The sequence below is a fragment of the Thalia democratica genome, chromosome 5 (genome assembly GCF_965202585.1).
Source record: "Thalia democratica chromosome 5, ktThaDemo2.hap1.1, whole genome shotgun sequence".
NCBI lineage: Eukaryota > Metazoa > Chordata > Thaliacea > Salpida > Salpidae > Thalia > Thalia democratica.
This window is the reverse complement of record NC_139169.1, coordinates 53,972,377-53,992,096: the sequence shown is the minus strand read 5'-3', so window position 1 is coordinate 53,992,096 and position 19,720 is coordinate 53,972,377. Positions and strand designations below refer to the sequence as shown.

The window sequence follows — 19,720 nt, the reverse complement described above, 5'->3', positions numbered from 1 at the left end:
TTAAAACTTGGTTAAAAAATAAAATTACAAAAAAAAAAGTCATTCAAGCCAAGTAAACGCTCGTCATAGTAAGGGCGTGTTTAAACTGGTTTCCTAGCACTGCTGCGACCACTGAAAATTAAAAAAAAATGTTGAATGAAATCGTTTAAAAAAATATTTTACTTATTTTAGTACATTTGCTTGTCTTTTCTTACTAAACTTTTAATTAAACCGATATAAACAACCAAAAACATAACAAAACTGAAACATTTTTGTAATCATAAAAAGTTTTAACTTTTGTGATGTGCGCTGCTTAGAAACAGCTTATAATAGTTTTAAAATAAAGTTTTTTATGATGTCAAAAAAAGTTCTAAATTTTCAGAGCCTGTTTGTCAAAGGAAACTTTTAGATGAATTATTTTTAATAGATATCGCATTTTTACTTCAACTTAAATTGTTGTTAAACTTGAAATACAGATTTTTACTTGTAGAATAATTTAAGTGAACCGAACTTTTATTAATTCATTTTTTTTAATTTAAATTTAGGATAGCATGTTATTTTTTTCTTAACTTTTTAGGTTTTGATTCTTCTAGTTTAAAACAATAGCTTATGTTATTTTAACTACTCAACAACGACTTTAGTATAGTGATTTTTTTTAAATAAATTATCAATTAACACAAAATATTTGAAGTTAGTTTAAAGTTAATTTAGTAATAGTGATAAAAACATAAGTTTTTACACTTACATTTCAAGTTTTTTTAGTTGATTTAGAACTTTTTTTTTCAGGTTTTTTCAATTGTTTATTATCTAAAAAGTTATAGTTACAATGCTTTTTAGTGATTGTTTAAAATGTATAAGATATTTTAAATTTAAACTAATAGTATATTTATACAAACACGGTGTACAAATTTAACAGATATGATTTGTTAAGTTTTTTTAATTCTTGCTTTTTGTTTTAAATTACCAAATAACAACTAGTATGCTAATTTTCAAGCTTTCAATTTATTGTTTTCTTTTGAACTATAATGTCTTCTAAGACTGTACTCTAACAGACTGATAATTTATGTTATAGTTATCTTTTTTACTAGAAAACGACTGAACAAACCTTACTAATTTTTTTAACTAATTTCATTGTAAACAGCAAAATATTTTATATGAAATACTAAACAAAGTACACACCGTGAACAACACTAAGTTGTATAATAACATTACTAAAAGTTGTTTTAAGAGGTTTATAAAACAGCTATTTAGAGCAAAGTAATATAAATATTTGTTATGAACAAAATCTTAATTTTATTATTCAAACCTCTGACTGTATTTTTTGAGTTTTAAATTTGTTGTAAAAAATAAAACAAATTTTAAACATATCTAAACAACTTATAACCTATCTTTCGTACTTAAACATATAAAAAACCAATTAGTTGTATATTTATTTAGTAACGAATTAACTATTGCATAAAAAATTGGTTAAAAGTAATCACAAAACTAAAAAAAAACACTTTTCTAAACCAGTTTTCTAAACGTAAAGTGTATAGTTCAAACGTTTGATATACAGAAAGTTTAGTTACATTAATAACGTTTACTAAAATAATTTATAAAATAAAAAAAGCTTCAAATGTATTTCTTTATAAAAACGGTTCAAAATTAATCTGAGTTTAATTAGTAGAAAGTGCTTTGAATGAATAAAACATAGAGTTATTACTAGTAAAAAATTATTTAAAGTTATAAAATCTAGTTATAAAAAGGTTTAAATATTTATAACTCTCATAAAATAATTATAATTTGCTTTTTTTGTTCATTTGATTCATAAGTTTTTCAAGCTTCATAGCCATCATCATGTTTCCGTCTATTTTCAACTTTCCTTGCATGAACGCTGCGGTTGAATTGAGCTTTCCTATAGAGTAAACATTTATATTATTATCTTCAAATTAACCATTAATGCCACAATTATAAGCTTCCACAATCATTATTTTTCAAAAGTTAATGGAAGTTTAAATTTATTATGTATTTCTACTTAACTAACACAATATAAGGTAGAGTTAGGTTAGGTACGGCCTAGTACCAACCAGCAATGTACTTTCTCGCTTGAAAACATCTTTTACAAACCAAATCAAGTTGATTTTCTTATTAACAAAAACTTTAATTAGTGTGGCCACTGCTTTTTGAGAAATTTCTTTAAGGTTTTTGTATAAATTTTTAGTTTAAAGTTAAGTTTAAGATTAAAAACTATGTTAAGTAGTATAATAACATTGAAAAGATACTGTCAAGGTACTTAAAATGTGTTTTTTAATAAATAAAAAATTTTTGATGATGACAAAAACTTTTTTACTATATGATAGATTTTTCGTGTCAAATCAAAATGTCACCACTTAACATGTAAAATTGTTTAAAATTCCAGTTTTTTTATGTAGTTTTTGTTCGAAATTCCAGGTTTTTTGCAAAATTTCTAAAATTCAAGGTTTTTCCATGTATTATAGCCTAAATTGTCAAATTCCAGGTTTTTCAAGGTTTTGTGGCCACCCTATTTTATACATGCTCCCAATTTACTTTTTTGAACGTTTAAGTGCTTATAATGAATATTTTATTGCAAATTTTCTTTAATAGAGTTGTTTAATTTTTCTAAGGAATTCTCTAACCCTTTTTTATCAAGTTTGGCCTGCATGTTACTTTTTTTTGTAAACCTAGCCCGCCGACTAGCAAAGTTGCCTACCCTATTTTAAGGGGACATTTTTTAAAGCTTATTAAATTTATACTGCAACTTATAGACCTACAAGAACATTCTCATTGGATTTAAACTAATATTAAAAGCTTTTGAAAAACGTTATAATAAAAGATAAAAAATTCATTTAATGCGCCATATTATGCGATAAAAACTATCTTAAATTTTATTTGATTAAAGTTTTAAATATTGAAATATATTTCCGAATGGCAAGGCTTTTTACTAAAGACATACTGGTCAAAATTTTCTAACAAAATAGTGAATTTAACTATCTAACCGTATTAAAATATGTAGATAAGATCTAGCTTTAATTTAACTTTACTAATTGTATAAATCTACCATTATCTTGTAAACTAAAATAACTAACAGAAAAAATTTATTTGAAAATACTAACGTAAAGAACAGTTTTGTTTAACAACATAATAACTAGAACTCATGGTAATTTGTTTTCAAGCTAAATTAAATAACTTAATAAAGTTTTTTTTTGCAAAAATAAAGTACTTTTTTTTATTTTGAATTTTGAAATAAACTTTATTGTATATTTATATATATTTATTTATAAGTGTAATTATGACTAACCAGTAAATAGATCAACAAAATCTCCATCTTTTAAAGTCATTGTAACATCATGATTTTCAGAAAAACTTTTGGTGACACCTCCATTGCCATTCTTTAAGTCGACAAACCAAGGTTCCATGTCTGATTTTGATATTTTTACAAAACTTAAAAAGCTCAAAGAACAAAAATGAATAAATTCATAAAACAAAAACTTAAATTTTTACAGAAAATTCTTATAAGAAACTTGAAAACAGACTATCAAACTTAATTATAACACCAAAAATAAATTTTTCTGAGCTTCCGTTACAGTTTGAATAGATTTATATTTTGTTCAGCCATACTTTTGATAAAAATATTTTAATATTACGAAAGTGTTTTAATTTGTTGTTTAGTCTTATATTTAATTTTTATAGTCTGTTTATAAGCATGTGTTCAAAACTTAAGTACAATATTTTTGAAATATTGAAACTTGTAACTTTGTTCTGATCCTGGTTTTACGGCTGTATACGATACTAATTTAAATAGTCAGTTCTAAAATAATTTTATTTAATAAGTACTATATATTAAAACAAGCTATTCTTTTATCTTAGATAAAAAGTATAAACGTTCCAAATACAATAACTATATTGAATTATAACAAGAAAATTATTTTTTATAATCTAGCTGTTAGAGTGAAACCATAAAAAAATTAAAATTTAAGAACTGTGTAACACACTTATAAATAAAACTTAAGCTAGTATTTAAAAATATTCAATCCATTTAAATTTAATATTTCACCAATTTTTTTATTTTTAATGGTACATATTAGTTTATTTTATCAAGTGATAGCTCTTAAAAGTTTTTTAATGTTTAAAACAATTAAAACATACTTAAAAACTAAATGGATTTTGCAAATAAAAAAGGATAATTTTATGATACTTTAAATTATGGTGAAATCTATGTTAGTAATTTATTAATATAGTTTGTATTCTTACCTCCTACTTGAAACTTGAAAACACCATTTACATCCTCAACTATTTTATTGTCAACAATTGAGCTAATTTGATTGAAAATATTTTCTACTTCACTAGTTTTGCTTGGTGCTGTACTTTCTGCTTTTTTCAACTTGCCCTAAAAAATTAGCTTTGCAATTTTTCTCATATTTATTAATACTTTTATTAATGAGTTATGAAATTGAAAGAAGAAAAAAATAATTCCTAAAGATAATTTATGTGATTCAAAACTTTGCTTAAATTTATTTTTTCTACTAAAGCCATATAATTGCTTAAAATAAAAAAGTACTTATCAAACGGTAAATGAACAACAACAAAAAAAAAAACTGATTTACTTAAGTTTTTATTATGATTGTAACATCCATCGATATAAAATCTTTAAGAGTCTTTATTTTTTGTAAAGCAACTAAATGAAGCAAATTTTAGTATAGTAAGTACTACGTTTAGAAAACAGGTATAAAATTAATATTTTAGAAAATAACTTTTACAACTAAATAACATTATAATTTCCAATAATTCATAATTAAAATTTTAAACACCGAGATTTCAAATTTCGACATATTAAATTCCTACAGTTTCAGTTCTGGCAATTAATTTGGATGATTAACTCAATCTTTTATTTCTTTTACTTGTAGTATTAAAAGTTTTCTAAGTTTAACTTGATTTTGTTTACAAAATTATAAGTTTATTCTTATATTTCTTATGTAGGTCTTAATAAAGCAGCTAACTTTTTATTCAATATTCGTTTGTGACATTATAGATGCTTAATTTATTAATAATCAAGGTTATCCAAACTCTGAAAAACTAGATTGCGACAAATAAAAATACGAAATTTCAAATTACAACAATCAAATTTACAAAAACACAAAATTTAGCATACAAAATAACTTCGGTCGAAATCAGACAATTAAAGTTAAAATATGTACCAATATTCTGACTAATAAGTTGCATCATATTTAAATATACAGCATTTTACACTACTACTATTTCAAGTACAAGTTAAAATTCAATAATTATTTTTTCGACAATCAGAACTCTTACCATACAATTTCAAAAGATGAAACCCCTATTTAAATAAACGCTACGAAAATAATTCTAGCAATTCAAACCACTAAATTTCAAAATAAGACTATTTAGATGTAACAACTCAAATCTTAAAAAATCGTATTTTATATTAAACAATCTTAAATTTAACATTTTAAACATTAACAAATAAAACCACAATTTTAACTCGAAAAATCAAAATTATAGAAATTAAATTTAGAGAAATAAAGCTACGACACACAATTCAAAAAACTAAAAAAATGAAAATTTTATTTTCGATAGTCTTACTTAGACAATACCAATTTCAGTTTTTACAACTTAAATTTTGGAAATCCAAATTTGCAATTCAAATTACGAAAAGGTGTTTAAATAATAAAAAAATCAAGTTTCGACATTCTTAATTAGATTTATTAAACTATGACCAGACCATTTTAATTTAGATATTTAGTGTTAAATAATTCAATTAATGACAACTCAACTTAAGATACAACCTTATAAGGCGTTAAATCTAAGAGATCAAAACAGGCAGAGCTCATTGGAAAATCAAAACATCTGTTTTTGTACGCAATACTTAAATGACTTACGGCGTTCCGCTGCTTATAAAATATGAGGTAAGCTCTACGGAATCAAAATCCCTAAAGAAGCTTAGAAACTAACTTAAAAAGAAAATATGAGAGTATTTGAGAGTGTTGAACAAAATTCTTTAGAAATATTTATGAACAATGAAAGGCACATAGAAAAATGTCTGACCGATTAAGTATGTACTGTACGTACAATACATATAGCAAACCAGAGTGTTACACAAAAAAAAAAAAAAAAAAAACAAAAGCTCTGAAACATTGTACTTAATTTCAAAAAAAACTTTTTAGTTATTTTTTAGATAGACATAAAAATTTGATAAAATATCTTTATCTTATAGTACATACTATTTTTCAAGACGCTTATACAGTTTTTTAAAACTTATTGCAAATAAAAAATTGTTCTAGTTACTACAAACACTTATTTTTTACAGATGTTATGTTAGTGGGAGGATATGAAAAAAAATTTTGCCTTAAAAATATAGCTCTTATTTAAATAGAATCTATTGGATATGAATCGATTAAAATCTATTCGATTTGATAAGAACTATCAATTTGCACTGACAAGCTCTTTGAGCGAATCTTAGTATGACGAAAGAGTTTTTGAAAAAATAAAAGCATATTTGTTCTTAAACATATGAAGTATAGATCTTTAACTGTTTTCTAACAATGAAACCTCTAGTACAAAATACATTGAAGTTTGAAATATTTAGCTGAAAGTTCATTTGATTAGTGAGGCTATTTTCATTTTTACTTAGAAAGTAGGCGATTTAGTCGAAGAGAGTGGAACACTCTTAGTAAGTTTAAATTGTCGGAGTTCAAAATGTAAAATTTTAAATGTAAGTGTTTGAAATAAAAAACTTTTAAATGTCGAATTTTGAATGTCATCACAACTTTAATAGTCAGAATTTGCATTGTTTTATTTAGTAAGTAAATGCACCCATTATGCTTATTAATATTAAGTAAAATTACTAAATTACTATTGTAACAATTGCTTTAGAATGGTATACTTCAAAAAACGACAAAACATTTTTAATCTTTTCATTATAGAAAATTAATTTTTTTGAACAAATTAATATATTTTACTTCTTTTTATTTCATATTTTTTACCTGTTTATCCAGTTGTTGTTGAAACTCAACGTCTGAATCTTCAAGGAAAAAGTCTAGCATGAGAGGCTTGCCTAAATAGTAATTGTTTCTTAAACTATAACACAGTTGTGTAACAGTATATTTATATATAGTTTACTGCAAATATTTGAATAAAAAAAAGAACAGTACAAATGTTTCATAAAACAACGAAATTGTTTCTAATCCTCAGCTTTAGTTCAAATTGAATTTCACTGCGCTTAGCGTTAATACAAAAGTTATACAATAAAACAAAAACACTGTGAAGTACCTATGAATTTTTTTAGAGGACAAATCTCAATGCAAAAATTAAACTTATTTGTAAACAAACAGCCAAAATTCACAAAATTACAAATAAGTGACCATAACATTATATAAATACTTTGAAATTTATTGAATTTATACTTCGGTCGACCAGACGATATGAATTTGCTCCTCTTATTCAAGCAACCCTATTTTTTCAAAGCACACATAACGGCACTTCATTCTTTTAAGCAAAGTCTTCATACAGAGTAATTACCATTTGCTATAGCACAGTGCAATTTATTTTAAACCTACAGCCCCAATCCTAGCCAATTGGTTTGTAGCATCAAAAGAAAATTACCAATTACAAACAAATTCAAAAACAAAACCTGTATTCTACACAACGTATGTAGATGATATATTCGTAGTCACACAAGACCAAACTGAACTAACAAACTTCTATCATGAAATGAACACTCTACACCCAAACTTAGAATTCACTTTAGAAAGATCCGTTGACGAAAAACAACCGTTTCTCGACACTGAAGTAAAACAAATATCAAACCAACTACACACAAATGTGTACCAAAAACCAACAGACACAGGTCTAATAATGCAATATACTAGTATTTGTCCTAAATCTTGGAAACTCGGTTTAATAAACTTTTATCTAAACAGAGCGCTTAATATATGCTCAAATTTTACACATTTAAAGATGAACTTACAAAAATTAAAAAGTTATTACTCAAGAATCAGTATCCAATAAACCTTATAGAGTCCAAAATCAACAAATTTCTTGAAGCTCACATAATCGACAGTTCAACATTTAAACAAAATGAAAATATTAACACAAAAAATGAAAAGAAAACAGAAACCGAAAACTACGCTTATTTCACAACAGTTTACGTTGGTAGTTGTTCAATAAGATTCCAAAAATGAATAGCATCCATATTTCAAAAACACAACATTAATATTAAACCGGCCTACACCAGCAAAAAGGTTTCTGACTACTTCAGCAACAAAAGTAAATTCTCGGAAGTATTTGACGCAAATGTTATTTATAAATATATCTGCTCTGCAGATCAGAGCATCTCTTACATTGGAGAAACATCACGGCAAATATTCCGACGAATTACAGACCACTGCGGAACAGATAAAAACAGCGCAATATTTGAACATCTTTTTCATTGCATATCCTGTCAAAACTCTGACATTGTTCAAAATTTTAAAGTTTTAAAACGATGTAAGAAAAGCGAACTCTACAGTCTGGAATCAATGTTGATTGAGGAAGAGCGACCTAACTTAAATACGCAAGTAGCATTAAATGGTAATACAAAATTATTAACAATCTATTAATAAACATACCTTTAGTTCTAATTACTGAATCTCTAATTTTTGTATTTATTTTAATTTATTCATACGTCATAATTTAAAGTTATTTTTTAAGCTATTCACTTAACAAAAAAAAAAATTTCAAATTTCATTTAAAATTTATCACTTGACAAAGAAATCTTGTATGGTTTTGAAAAGCTTTGTGTAATAAAATATAAAAAAACAAAATGAATAATCTATTGATATTAAGTTGCAAATGGTATATAAAAAACAAAAAACACTGTGAAGTAACTATAATTTTTTTAGAGGACAAATCTCAATTCAAAAATTAAACTTATTTCTAAACAAACAGCCAAAATTCACAAAACTACAAATAAGTGACCATAACATTATATAAATACTTTGAAATTTATTGAATTTAAAAAGAAGCTTTTTCATGTGTTGACCAGACGATATGAACTTGCTCCTCTTATTCAAGCAACCCTAATTTTTCAACGCACACATAACGGCAGTTCATTCTTTTAAGCAAAGTCTTCATACAGCGTAATTACCATTTGCTATAGCACAGTGCAATTTATTTCAAATCTACAGCTGATAATTAAAAACAATTTAATTGTTTTTATGAAACATAAGTTCTGTTATTTAAAACTAGAATTTTCTGCATAAATTATTTAAAAGCCCTTCAAGTGGGCTCTGTAGAAGTTTATATAATCACATTATTATATATTCATATATCCTTTAATAACAAATTCGGTTAAAAAATAGCTCATAACAAAGAAAATTAAAAAAATAATAAAATAATCATGTTTGCAAACTAACGAAACATTTTAAAATAAACCTGGTTCTACTGCATATTGGTCAAACTCAGTGACACCTTCCTCTTTTAACACATTATCATCTATGTAGAAATTACCAGTAGCCTCTATTCCCCTTAATATGTTAAATGAGTAAATTTGTAAACCAATAAATATTATTATTACCAAATATAATAAAATTTAAAAAAAAATCAATCACTTATAGTGTTTCTTACCTACACAAAACGGCATAAGCTGAATCAGCCATTATATCAACAGTTCTGCACTGTGATGCAACTTCGCTTCCGCCTCCTAACATTTCCATTGCTGCTGTGTATATTGCTGCAAAATAAGATAAAAAGTGGTAATTTTTTTAGGTTAATTTATAACTCTTATAAACATAAAAATATTTATCAAAGTTTAAGTTTAAAATAAAATCAAGAACTTGTATACTTTCAAGGTGAGCTTAAAAATAAGCGTAATAATTAATATGATATAATGTAGACTTTTTTGTTATTATCAAAACCTCTCGTTAAACTAAATTCTTTGTTTATTGTCATCATAAACTCCAAAAGTTGAGTTAGTTTAACATTATATATTTTCAAAACCTACAGTTCAAAGAAACACAAAACGTTACCGTGTAAAAAATAAAGTTACATCTTAAGACATAATGTCTTACTTTAATGAAAGTTTGCTCATACCTATAAAATAAAAATAGAATAATATTCTAACAACCAAGCTTTGTAAAAAGTTAAAATAGTAAAAGTACAGAAACTATTTTTGTATATTTAAAAAATAGACGCTTATTTTACCTGTTCGAGGCCAGAGGGCATTAACAGCAATGCCATTTTCTTGAAGCTCAGGACTCATACCGAGCACACACATACTCATACCATACTTTGCTATGGTATAAGCTGTATGGTTCTTGAACCAGATTGGTTTCATTGAAAGAGGAGGAGAAATGTTAAGAATGTGTGGCTGCTTTCCTAATTTCTTTGATTCAATCAGGTGTGGGAGGCAGGCTCTTGAACTGTTTTGTGCAAATTATTTTAAACCACTATAACTTTTTTGTAAGTGAAGTTAATATTATTTTATTAATATATACTTTTGATTCTAAAAATAAAAATTAGAGTTCTCAAATTAATCTTTATTATAGTGTAATGTTATAAAAGTGTATTTAAAACCATTGTTAGATATGTATAGATAAAAGTAACTTTTATTCAAGATAAAACTTCTGAATGATAAAGAACATTTTTATACAAGTAACTAAATATTAACTACTTAAAACTACTTTTTAAACAATTCTTTAAAAATAAATTAAAAACTGCTGAAATTTTACAAAGAACACTGAGTCTACCATAGGTAAGTTCCCCGCGCGTTTACTTGATTCATGAGATCGTATTTCTTCATAGGAGTGGCCAAGGTACCTGTCAAGCTAATAGCACTGGCATTGTTGACGAGCATGTCAATACCGCCGAACGTTTTTACTGCCTCCTCTACTGCTTGATTTACATTAGACTCGTCTCTGATGTCAACAATGCATGGAAGACACTTGCCGCCTGCATCCTCGACTGTATGAAGAAATTAACGTTTAGTTTCAATTAAAGAAAGGGCATATTTTTTTATTATACATTATAGAATATTAGGAACTTTTTAAAATGAACTTGAAAAGCAAAAAATATAATTACGAATAACTAATTATAATTTAACTTTAAAAACTTATTCACGAATTAATATGTTTGTATTTTATAAATATTTAGTATGTATATACAATACTCAAAACTGTTGTCAAAATAGGTTTGATTTCAGTGGTCATCATGTAAAAGCATGAAACAGTGTATATTAAATACTTTACATTTTATTCTATACATCCTTCACATAAAATAAAATGAAAACTAACAAAAGTCTAAACAAAAAAAAAAACAGTGTAAAATCCTTTGAATTTATTACAGTTTTAAAACTCTACTTTTTTTAAAGATATATAGCTAAAAAAAAATTTTTTATTGGTTATATTATCAAAAAATTGTAATCATTTATTTGTAAAACAATAGATTTATATTTGTTTATACAAATTTTTATTATTTTGATCTACTGAGTCTGGAGACATTGTTTAATGAATAGTAGGGTGCATCTATTACCCTGACCTTGGAGTTAAGCTTAGTCTAACTATTTGTGAGTGGCAAATCACTTGAAAAAACAATACAAATAATTAGCTTCCTAGCTTTTATCACTGTTTTCAGACAATTTGAAGAAAGTTTCTTGGAGGAATTTCTTGGTTTCTTCAAAAAAAACTTAAAAATAACAAAAAAATGATAAAAAAATACGGAAAAATTGAAAATACCTCGATGAAACTTTCTTCAAATGGTTTGAAAACGCGTAGAATAAGTTTTTGTGATGATTGCTAAACGTAAAAAAAATTCAGCCAAAAACTCAAAGGTCTTAATTTTAAGGTCCCATACAATTTACATAAGGGTTGTTTTCAGAAAAATGTAAATAGCGTGACAATGGTAAAAGCTAGGAAGCTAACTTTTTTTTGTATTGCGTTTTCAAGCGTTTTACCACGCACATAAAGTTAGACTAACCTATACTACCAAATTTTCATTTTTGAGGGGCAACAGATTCACCTTAAAGAGCAGATTGTATTTTTTTATTGAAGTAATTTTGCATAAGTTTTAAATAACTACTTATAGTAAGCATACGGTCTTTTTTTACTTGTAAAATGTCAAGTTCAAGTGTAAAAGTGTGTTATATATATTTTTTTTAACGTGAATTCAAAGCTTTTTTAATTTTTACTAAACTTATACATGAGACTTTAGTAAAAGCATCTACTGCTTTTTTATTTTTATAAACATTCTAGAACACAAGAAATTCTCTGCTGCCTATAGCCCAATTTTAAAACCAGAATCTTCTAAAAATCGTTTTTGTCACTTAAGTTATATTTAAATAAAAATATAAGCTATTCAAAACTGTTAAAAATCTTTCCAATAATTCATTTAGCACTAACAGTATAATGTAAAAATACGCTCAACCTAAACACTAAAAAATTTACAGAAAAATATCCAATAAATCAAAAAAATATATATATTAATTAAAATTTCATGTAAACTCAAAAAACTCTAATAAAACTTAAGTTATAGTTTAACAAGATATATTTTAATAGAAAAAACTTTTGAAATTACCAAGCAATATATTTAGATCGCATTAAATAATCATTTTGTTTAAGTTGCAAGAATATTGGAAAATGTTTTATTTTGTCTCAATATAAGAAAATTATACTAATAATTATAAATATTATATAGTTTTATAACAGTCGGATTTAACATTAAGTCTTTTACCTATTATTAACTTTTAACCTGTAAAAATCTCTAGAAATTACTCTATTTTATTTTAATGAAAACATGTATACACCTACTTTATTCTATGCTTCTATTCTTTCATTACATTAATTATTTTTTACAGAACCCAGTCGAAGTGTATTGATTCGTTAACACACAGAAACATATGTTGGTAAAATAAAGGAAGATTACTGTACAATTTGTTTTTATATGAAAATGTCTACATAACAAAAATACTAAATTTGTTTAAAATACTAAATTAACAAGACATATTTTACTAAAAAAACCAAGCAAAAGATTTAGACTTCATTAAATAATTATTTTGTTTAAGTTGCAAGAACATTGTAAAATGCTTTTTTTCGATATCAATATAAATAAAGATGTACAAATTAAATATGTTATTTACAACCAGGTTTCGGTGACAAAAACTTGCGACCTCTTCAAAAAAATAGTAAACTGCACATAACAATGTTGCTTATCTATAATGTGATTTAAAAACTTATTCATGCATGAAAATCTAAATAAAAACTAAAGTGTTACATATTCGAAAATTCAAGCTTATCAGTGTATAATTAGGTAAAACTAGCACTAATTTTAAAACGAATTGTATTTAATTAATATGATGAGTAAAAAAAATTCTTAACAAAAAATCTTTACATTTCAGTAAATTGAGCAATCTTTTTTAGTTATGACGAATAACTATATAATCTCAATATAATAAAATGTCTACATAACAAAAATACTATATATTAAAAAAGCTTACTTTCTTTTGCAGCAGTGTAAATTGTTCCAGGCAATTTGGGATGTGCTTGAGCTGTTTTTGCTGCAATTACAATATTTGCTCCATCCTTAGCAGCTTTCAAACCTATCGCCTTTCCTATACCTCTACTAGCTCCAGTAATAAAAATTGTATACCCAGCTAACTTTCTGTTTTTAAAAATACTTGGTGATTTTTTCTTTCAATTACTGTTTTAAACATAATTTACGAATTACTTTTTATTCAATTGTTTATTTCTTAAATTTATCAATGTTGCAACAAACTACAAATTTATAGATTTGTAAGTCTTATGAACTTTATTGAAAATTATAGAAACTAAGTATTTTTTTAACAAACAAAACTTATGGCATAAAATAAGTATCTTAAAGTATTAACAATTTTTAATTATTTGTTACTGAACAAAAAAAAATTTTATACTACTTATCAGAACTAAAATAAGCATAATATTCAGCTAGTTAACTATTGAAATAAATAAAGTGGGTAGGTGTCAAAAATGCACACTTTTGCACAAAAAAAAAATTTAAATTGTATTTTATTTTTTAAATAACTTAGATTTTTTATTTATATTGATTTTACTCTCACTGCTACCCCTAACCTTTACACTTGGTTGGTAAATTTTTTTCTTTTTATTTGTATTTTTATTATATTTTCTATTTTAAAAATTTTCATTTTTTTTTTTTAATAATTTTTGTTAGATTTTTTTTACTATCACTGTTACCCACAACCCTTACCCTCTGTTGGTTAATTTTATTTTCTTATTTTTTATTCATTTTTCTTGTATTTTTTTAATAATTTTCATATGTTATTTTTATTTTTCTGTCAAAAAACCCCTGACCATTACCATTGGTTAGTAACTTATTTTTTCTTCTACTTTTTTTCTTTTTTAAATCCGTTGCAAAATAACCCTTTGTTTTAAAGTGTCTTTGGACAAAAATGACCCTTATTCAAAAGTGACCCTTCCTGCAAAAAAATTTCTTTGTGCATATTTGACCTGTTCCCAAATCAAGTATGCTACACAAAACCATTTTGCCAATTAAAAAAGGGCAAAGTAATAAGGAAAAACCAATAAATTTATAGCCATAAACAATATTAACTTATACAAAATACCTTCTTGTCTTAAATTATGTGCTCCTGAGCTAGAACTTACAACTAAGTATTTATTTTGAAAGTTGTTCTCTTTTCAAAACTTTGTAATCTGTCAAGCAACTTAAAATTTTAAAGGTAATGCAAACAATCAATAATAAAGTAATAAGTATAAATCAAGGTTAACAAACTGCAGCTTTTAAAGCAAAAATCTATGGTAGCCTGCAAAGTACTTTGAAGCTAACAACATACCTAAAAAAACAATTCTAGTGGCATTGAGTTACAATTAGGCTACATATTTAATAAAAATACTAGTTACTAGTGCTAAATTATTGAATATGATTTTTTTTTTAAGTAACTCATGTTGATTACTATATTTATTTTAAATAACTGCTGCTCTGCTCAGGTGTAACTTTTTTGACAAAAAATGACCTACACTTACAAAAGCCTAATGTCTTCTGATATGAATACAAAATAATTTGAAATGGTTATTAATTTTATAAAAATTTTGGCATAAAAATGAAGTAATAACTTAAATTATTAATTATTACTAAAACCAGTAAACTAAGTTATCTTAAGAATACTTTGAATCATATACCTTTTTAATAATTAAAATAATAACTTACTTAATTATTTTAATAATTGTATTTTAGCTATTACATTAACAGCTAAAAGTTTTATAATTTTATTTTGGTTATAATTGTTAAATATGTGTTAAGAATATTAATGTAAAAAACAGAAGTAGATAAATTTTCCTTCTAGAACTACAAAGATACATTTTACAATTAGTAGCAATTAAGCTATCTGATGTTTATATGTGTAAAAAACAATGTACATATAAAATTTCTTGATGGCACACTCCTTAGCATAATCTCATATAGACATATTTTGATATAAAATAATAATTAATGAAAACTTTTATACTCAAACTATGGAGAAAAAGTTTAGAACATTATAACAAGAAAAAATGCTAAAACCTATACTGTTAAATCACTCAATAAAAATATACAAACTCAGTTAGCATTGAAAACAACCATTATTTCTTTATAAAAAGCATGTTATTGCAAAATTGTCATGTACTACAAAAAAACAGTATAAAAACTTTGTTATTTATGAATTTCAAAGTTCACCAGAAACATTAAAATAAAAATAGTACCTAATTTTAACAAAATTTTGTTCAACACAAATCAAACAAAATAACACAACAAATCTACAAATCATTTTTTTTATCATGTTAAAGTAAAAAAAATACATTAAAACTGTTGCAGTCCAATTAAAACCATTTCTAGTTAGATTGTTAGCAGCTTACAAACAAAAAAATTGGTGAGCTTCAGTAGGTAAATTTCTAAAACCAAAGTATATGTTTAAATGAGAACTTGACACAAATAAATTTTACAACAACTTTTGAAGAGAAACTGTTGGTTTTAAGTTACAGTTAGTACAATACTTTCAAACAACTTCTTGATAAAATAAACAACTATGTAAAAAAAAATTCTAGTGGCTTTTACTGTGCCCTCCAGCTTACCAAAATATATTAAACTAGACCTAGATTTTTATTGTTTGTTCTTTGCCTAAAAATAAGAAAACCTTTAATTTAGGCTTTAGGGAGTCCACCTTTTTTTACAACTTGATCTTATTTTCTGAAGTTTAGTTTAAGCTATCAGAATATTAAGAATAACTTTAAAAACATAAGTCTTCAAATTTGACTAGTTTAATAGCTTTCATATAGAAGTTACTCAAAAAAGGTAAAAAATAGTTCTTTATAATCTGCTTTATATTTAAACAAATTTAGTTATTAAGTATTCACATTATATAGATTACTAAAACTTACTTAAGTTTTACAGTATATGCAATTGTAACATAAAAAAAAATTTTTTAAACAGCTATTTTTTTGGAAAACAATTTCTTTTTGAAAATTTTTATTTTATAATATTTTTGATTAGAGAAGCGACTAGTTTTTTAGAAATTTCTTCCAGGATTCTTGAATTTTTCTCCAGACATTTTTTTTTATTTCAAGTTTTTTTACTAAAAATTTAAACTTAAATAATTTTTCTACTACAAAAATTTACTTAAATGATTTTGTTAATTTTATTTTATATATATTTTATAAAAGCTAAAACTATAAATAATATGTTTTTTTATATGTAATATTTTTTTCTTATCTTTTTTAAATTTTTTTATTTTATACATAAAACTGTTCAAAATTTCAAGTAAAATGGCCACCTTGTAAGTTTTATTACTAAAGTCCAACTTTTTTTTAGAAATATTTTATGAAAACTCAAAGCCTCTAGCTCAAAAGATAAAAATTAGATAGATGTTTTGGTAATTATTAAGAAAATTGAAAATTAAAATAGTTTAGTTTTGAGTTAATTTAAATAATAATACTTTAAAGAAAAAAACTATTAATTAATAATAATATTGATTTTTCATTGATCTTTAGTTTCTTTGATATTGTTTTAATTAAAATCAATTAATGTTATAAAATGTATGGTGTAAGGCTCGATGACCAAAAGGTCTTTCTCCACACCAATCCATTGACCATACTTGTGAGCGTTCACATTTTTTCTTTCTTTCAATCCATCAGTTTGTAATGTAAGCTTTTTACAATAATTACAATATTTATAAATTTAAACTAAACTTAATATTCAAACAAAAACTGACTATAATTCACACTGAAAGTTTTTTATAAAAACCTAAGAAAATTTTCTTGACTAACTATGGCCTTAATCACATCATCCAAATAAAAACTTAATAATAAAACACTTAATAATTAAAATAGCTTATATATTACAAATTATTTGTAATTAATTATTTACTTCTTTTATTAGAAAGAAAGAAAGAAAGAAAGAAAGAAAAATGTGAACGCTCACAACTAAACTAAAGATCAAATTATAAAAGACAACTTTTATGTGAAAAATCAAAACTTGCAGAGTTGAAATAAAACATTTAATTTTTAATTTTTTTACTGTTTACAAGTTAATAAAAAGTTCCTTTAAAAGTTTTCTAAATAATACACAATCAAATTACATTTGATTTATCGTAATTTTAAACAAAAACTAGTAACTTTAATAGTTACTAAATTATATATAAATAGAAACTTACAGCACAAAACTACAAAAATAAACTTAATTTATAAACAATTATGTTATTCATTAAACTTAACAGTAAATACATTAATAATTTAAATTTTTAACAAATAAAAACTAACCCCGTGTTCATTGTGCTTTTAGTTTTATATACTGATATATTTGTAGATGAAAAGTCTGTTGCAACCTAGGTTAATTTAAGTCTAAAGTTCATTGACAAATATTTGATACTAAACATATTTGTATATTATTATATATTTTAGCCATTTTGTAACATTGAAGTAGTTAGGGAAGTTTTTCACGCTCGTATTTATTTATGCTACAGTGAAATAGCAATACTACATCATAACACTACAAAAAGTGCACTAGGTTTTAAACTCATATCGCTATTCCTAATCCATTTTAGCCAAAAATCTAAATCCATACTCTAACGCTACCCCTTACTTACCTGACCTAAACGTACAAACTAGCTTACAAATTAAGCTTTGCTCTTTTAAAGTCATACAAATAAATAAATATAAGTACTTAAATCAATAGTTGTACTGAAAGAAAACAAATTTATTTCAAAGTTATGTTTGTCGTTTTTTTTTGAGAGTGTTTAAAGCTTATTTGTTTTAAATTTTGTAAAAAAATTTTCTAAATCAGTACTAGCTACTTCATAAATAAACTAAACAAATGTAAAAAACAATTACACTAACTTTTTTTTTTAAATGTCAGTTATCTTCAAAATGTGCATTTTATATCTGAATTTATTTTTTTTATACAGAAAGTTATCTTTAAATAAAAACAAGTTTTAAAATTTTTGATCTAAATGAGTTAATTTTTTTAACAAAGCTTTATTGTCGTTCTAAAAATTAGAGTACATATATTTTTATTTAGCTTTGAATAAGTACTTAGCTATGTTTGAATAGGGTAGCTAGCTAAATTGCACGAGGGACAAAATTGCTCAAAGATACTTTTGCACGAAAATACTTTTGCACGAGGGAATAAAATTGCACGAAGGGTGTTTTTTGCACAAAGACACTTTTGCACGAGCAGTTAATTTTGCACGGTTACAATTTTGCACGGGTTATTTTTTTTTATAGTTTTTTATTAATTTTACCTTTTTTTTACTATAACTGTTACCCCTACCTAACCCTTACCCTCGGTCGGTAAGTTTTTTTTTCTTCAAATTATTTTTTTTTCAGTATTTTTTTTTTATTTTTTTTCTTTTTTTACTATCACTGTTACACCTAACCCTTATCCTCGGTCGGTAGCCTTTTTTTTAATAAGTTTTTCATTTAATTTTTTTTTCTTTTTAGTAATTTTTATTGATTTTTTTTTATTTTTACTATCACTGTTACCCCAACTCTACCTTTGGTCAGTAACTTTTTTTTTGTTAATTGTTTTTTCTGTTTATTTATTTATTTTTTTATGTACTTTTTTACTCTTGTGCAAAAATGTAACTCGTGCAAAATCGTCTTCGTGCAATTTTGTTCCCTCGTGCAATTTTATGCCCTCGTGCAAATTTGGCTTTGTGCAATTTTGTACACTCGTGCGATTTTGTTCTCGTAAAATTAAGTCCTCTCGTGCAAATTAGTAATCTCGTGCAATTTTGTCTTCGTGCAACTTAGACCCGTTCCCGATTGAATAAATACAATCATAAAATGACATATGCAAAAAATATAGCTTAAAAGTTTTATGGTCCTCATTCTTTTCCTTTTTTTTTAGTTTTACACTTATTACACTGTAGCTAAAATTAAATCATCCTTTTAACTAAATTTATCAAAGTAAAATGAAAGTAACCTTACTTTTAAGTTCTTGTATTTTATTTAATAAGCTGAGTTTTAGTAATTTGTTTCGAAATAATTTGTTTACAAGAGTTCATGTAAATATAAAATAGGCTAGTAGGGTAGTCTACAAAAAGAAATCTATAAATAAAGGTTATACTAATAAAGTGTTAAAAACACTTACAAAAAAAAAAACTAATAACTTTACAAAACTATTATAAAATGTAATATACATTGAAGTAATTTCAAGTCAAAACAAATTAAAATTAACTTGCAGAACTTTTCAGCAACCAAGTTTTTCTACT

At 24.7% G+C, this 19,720-nt stretch overlaps 1 protein-coding gene across 1 annotated transcript; it reads right to left on the bottom strand.

The window, feature by feature from the left end:
* Positions 1 to 1,401: 1,401 nt before the first annotated feature.
* Positions 1,402 to 17,860, bottom strand: LOC145837221 (hydroxysteroid dehydrogenase-like protein 2). Its single transcript, XM_082945011.1, has 10 exons — positions 17,769 to 17,860; positions 13,463 to 13,626; positions 10,722 to 10,935; positions 10,177 to 10,394; positions 9,601 to 9,706; positions 9,409 to 9,500; positions 6,981 to 7,051; positions 4,231 to 4,366; positions 3,278 to 3,397; positions 1,402 to 1,873 (listed from the first exon to the last, which is right to left on the bottom strand). The coding sequence occupies exons 1-10, from the start codon at positions 17,777 to 17,779 to the stop codon at positions 1,755 to 1,757; spliced, it is 1,251 nt and encodes a 416-aa protein (XP_082801137.1). The 5' UTR covers positions 17,780 to 17,860; the 3' UTR covers positions 1,402 to 1,754.
* Positions 17,861 to 19,720: the final 1,860 nt, after the last annotated feature.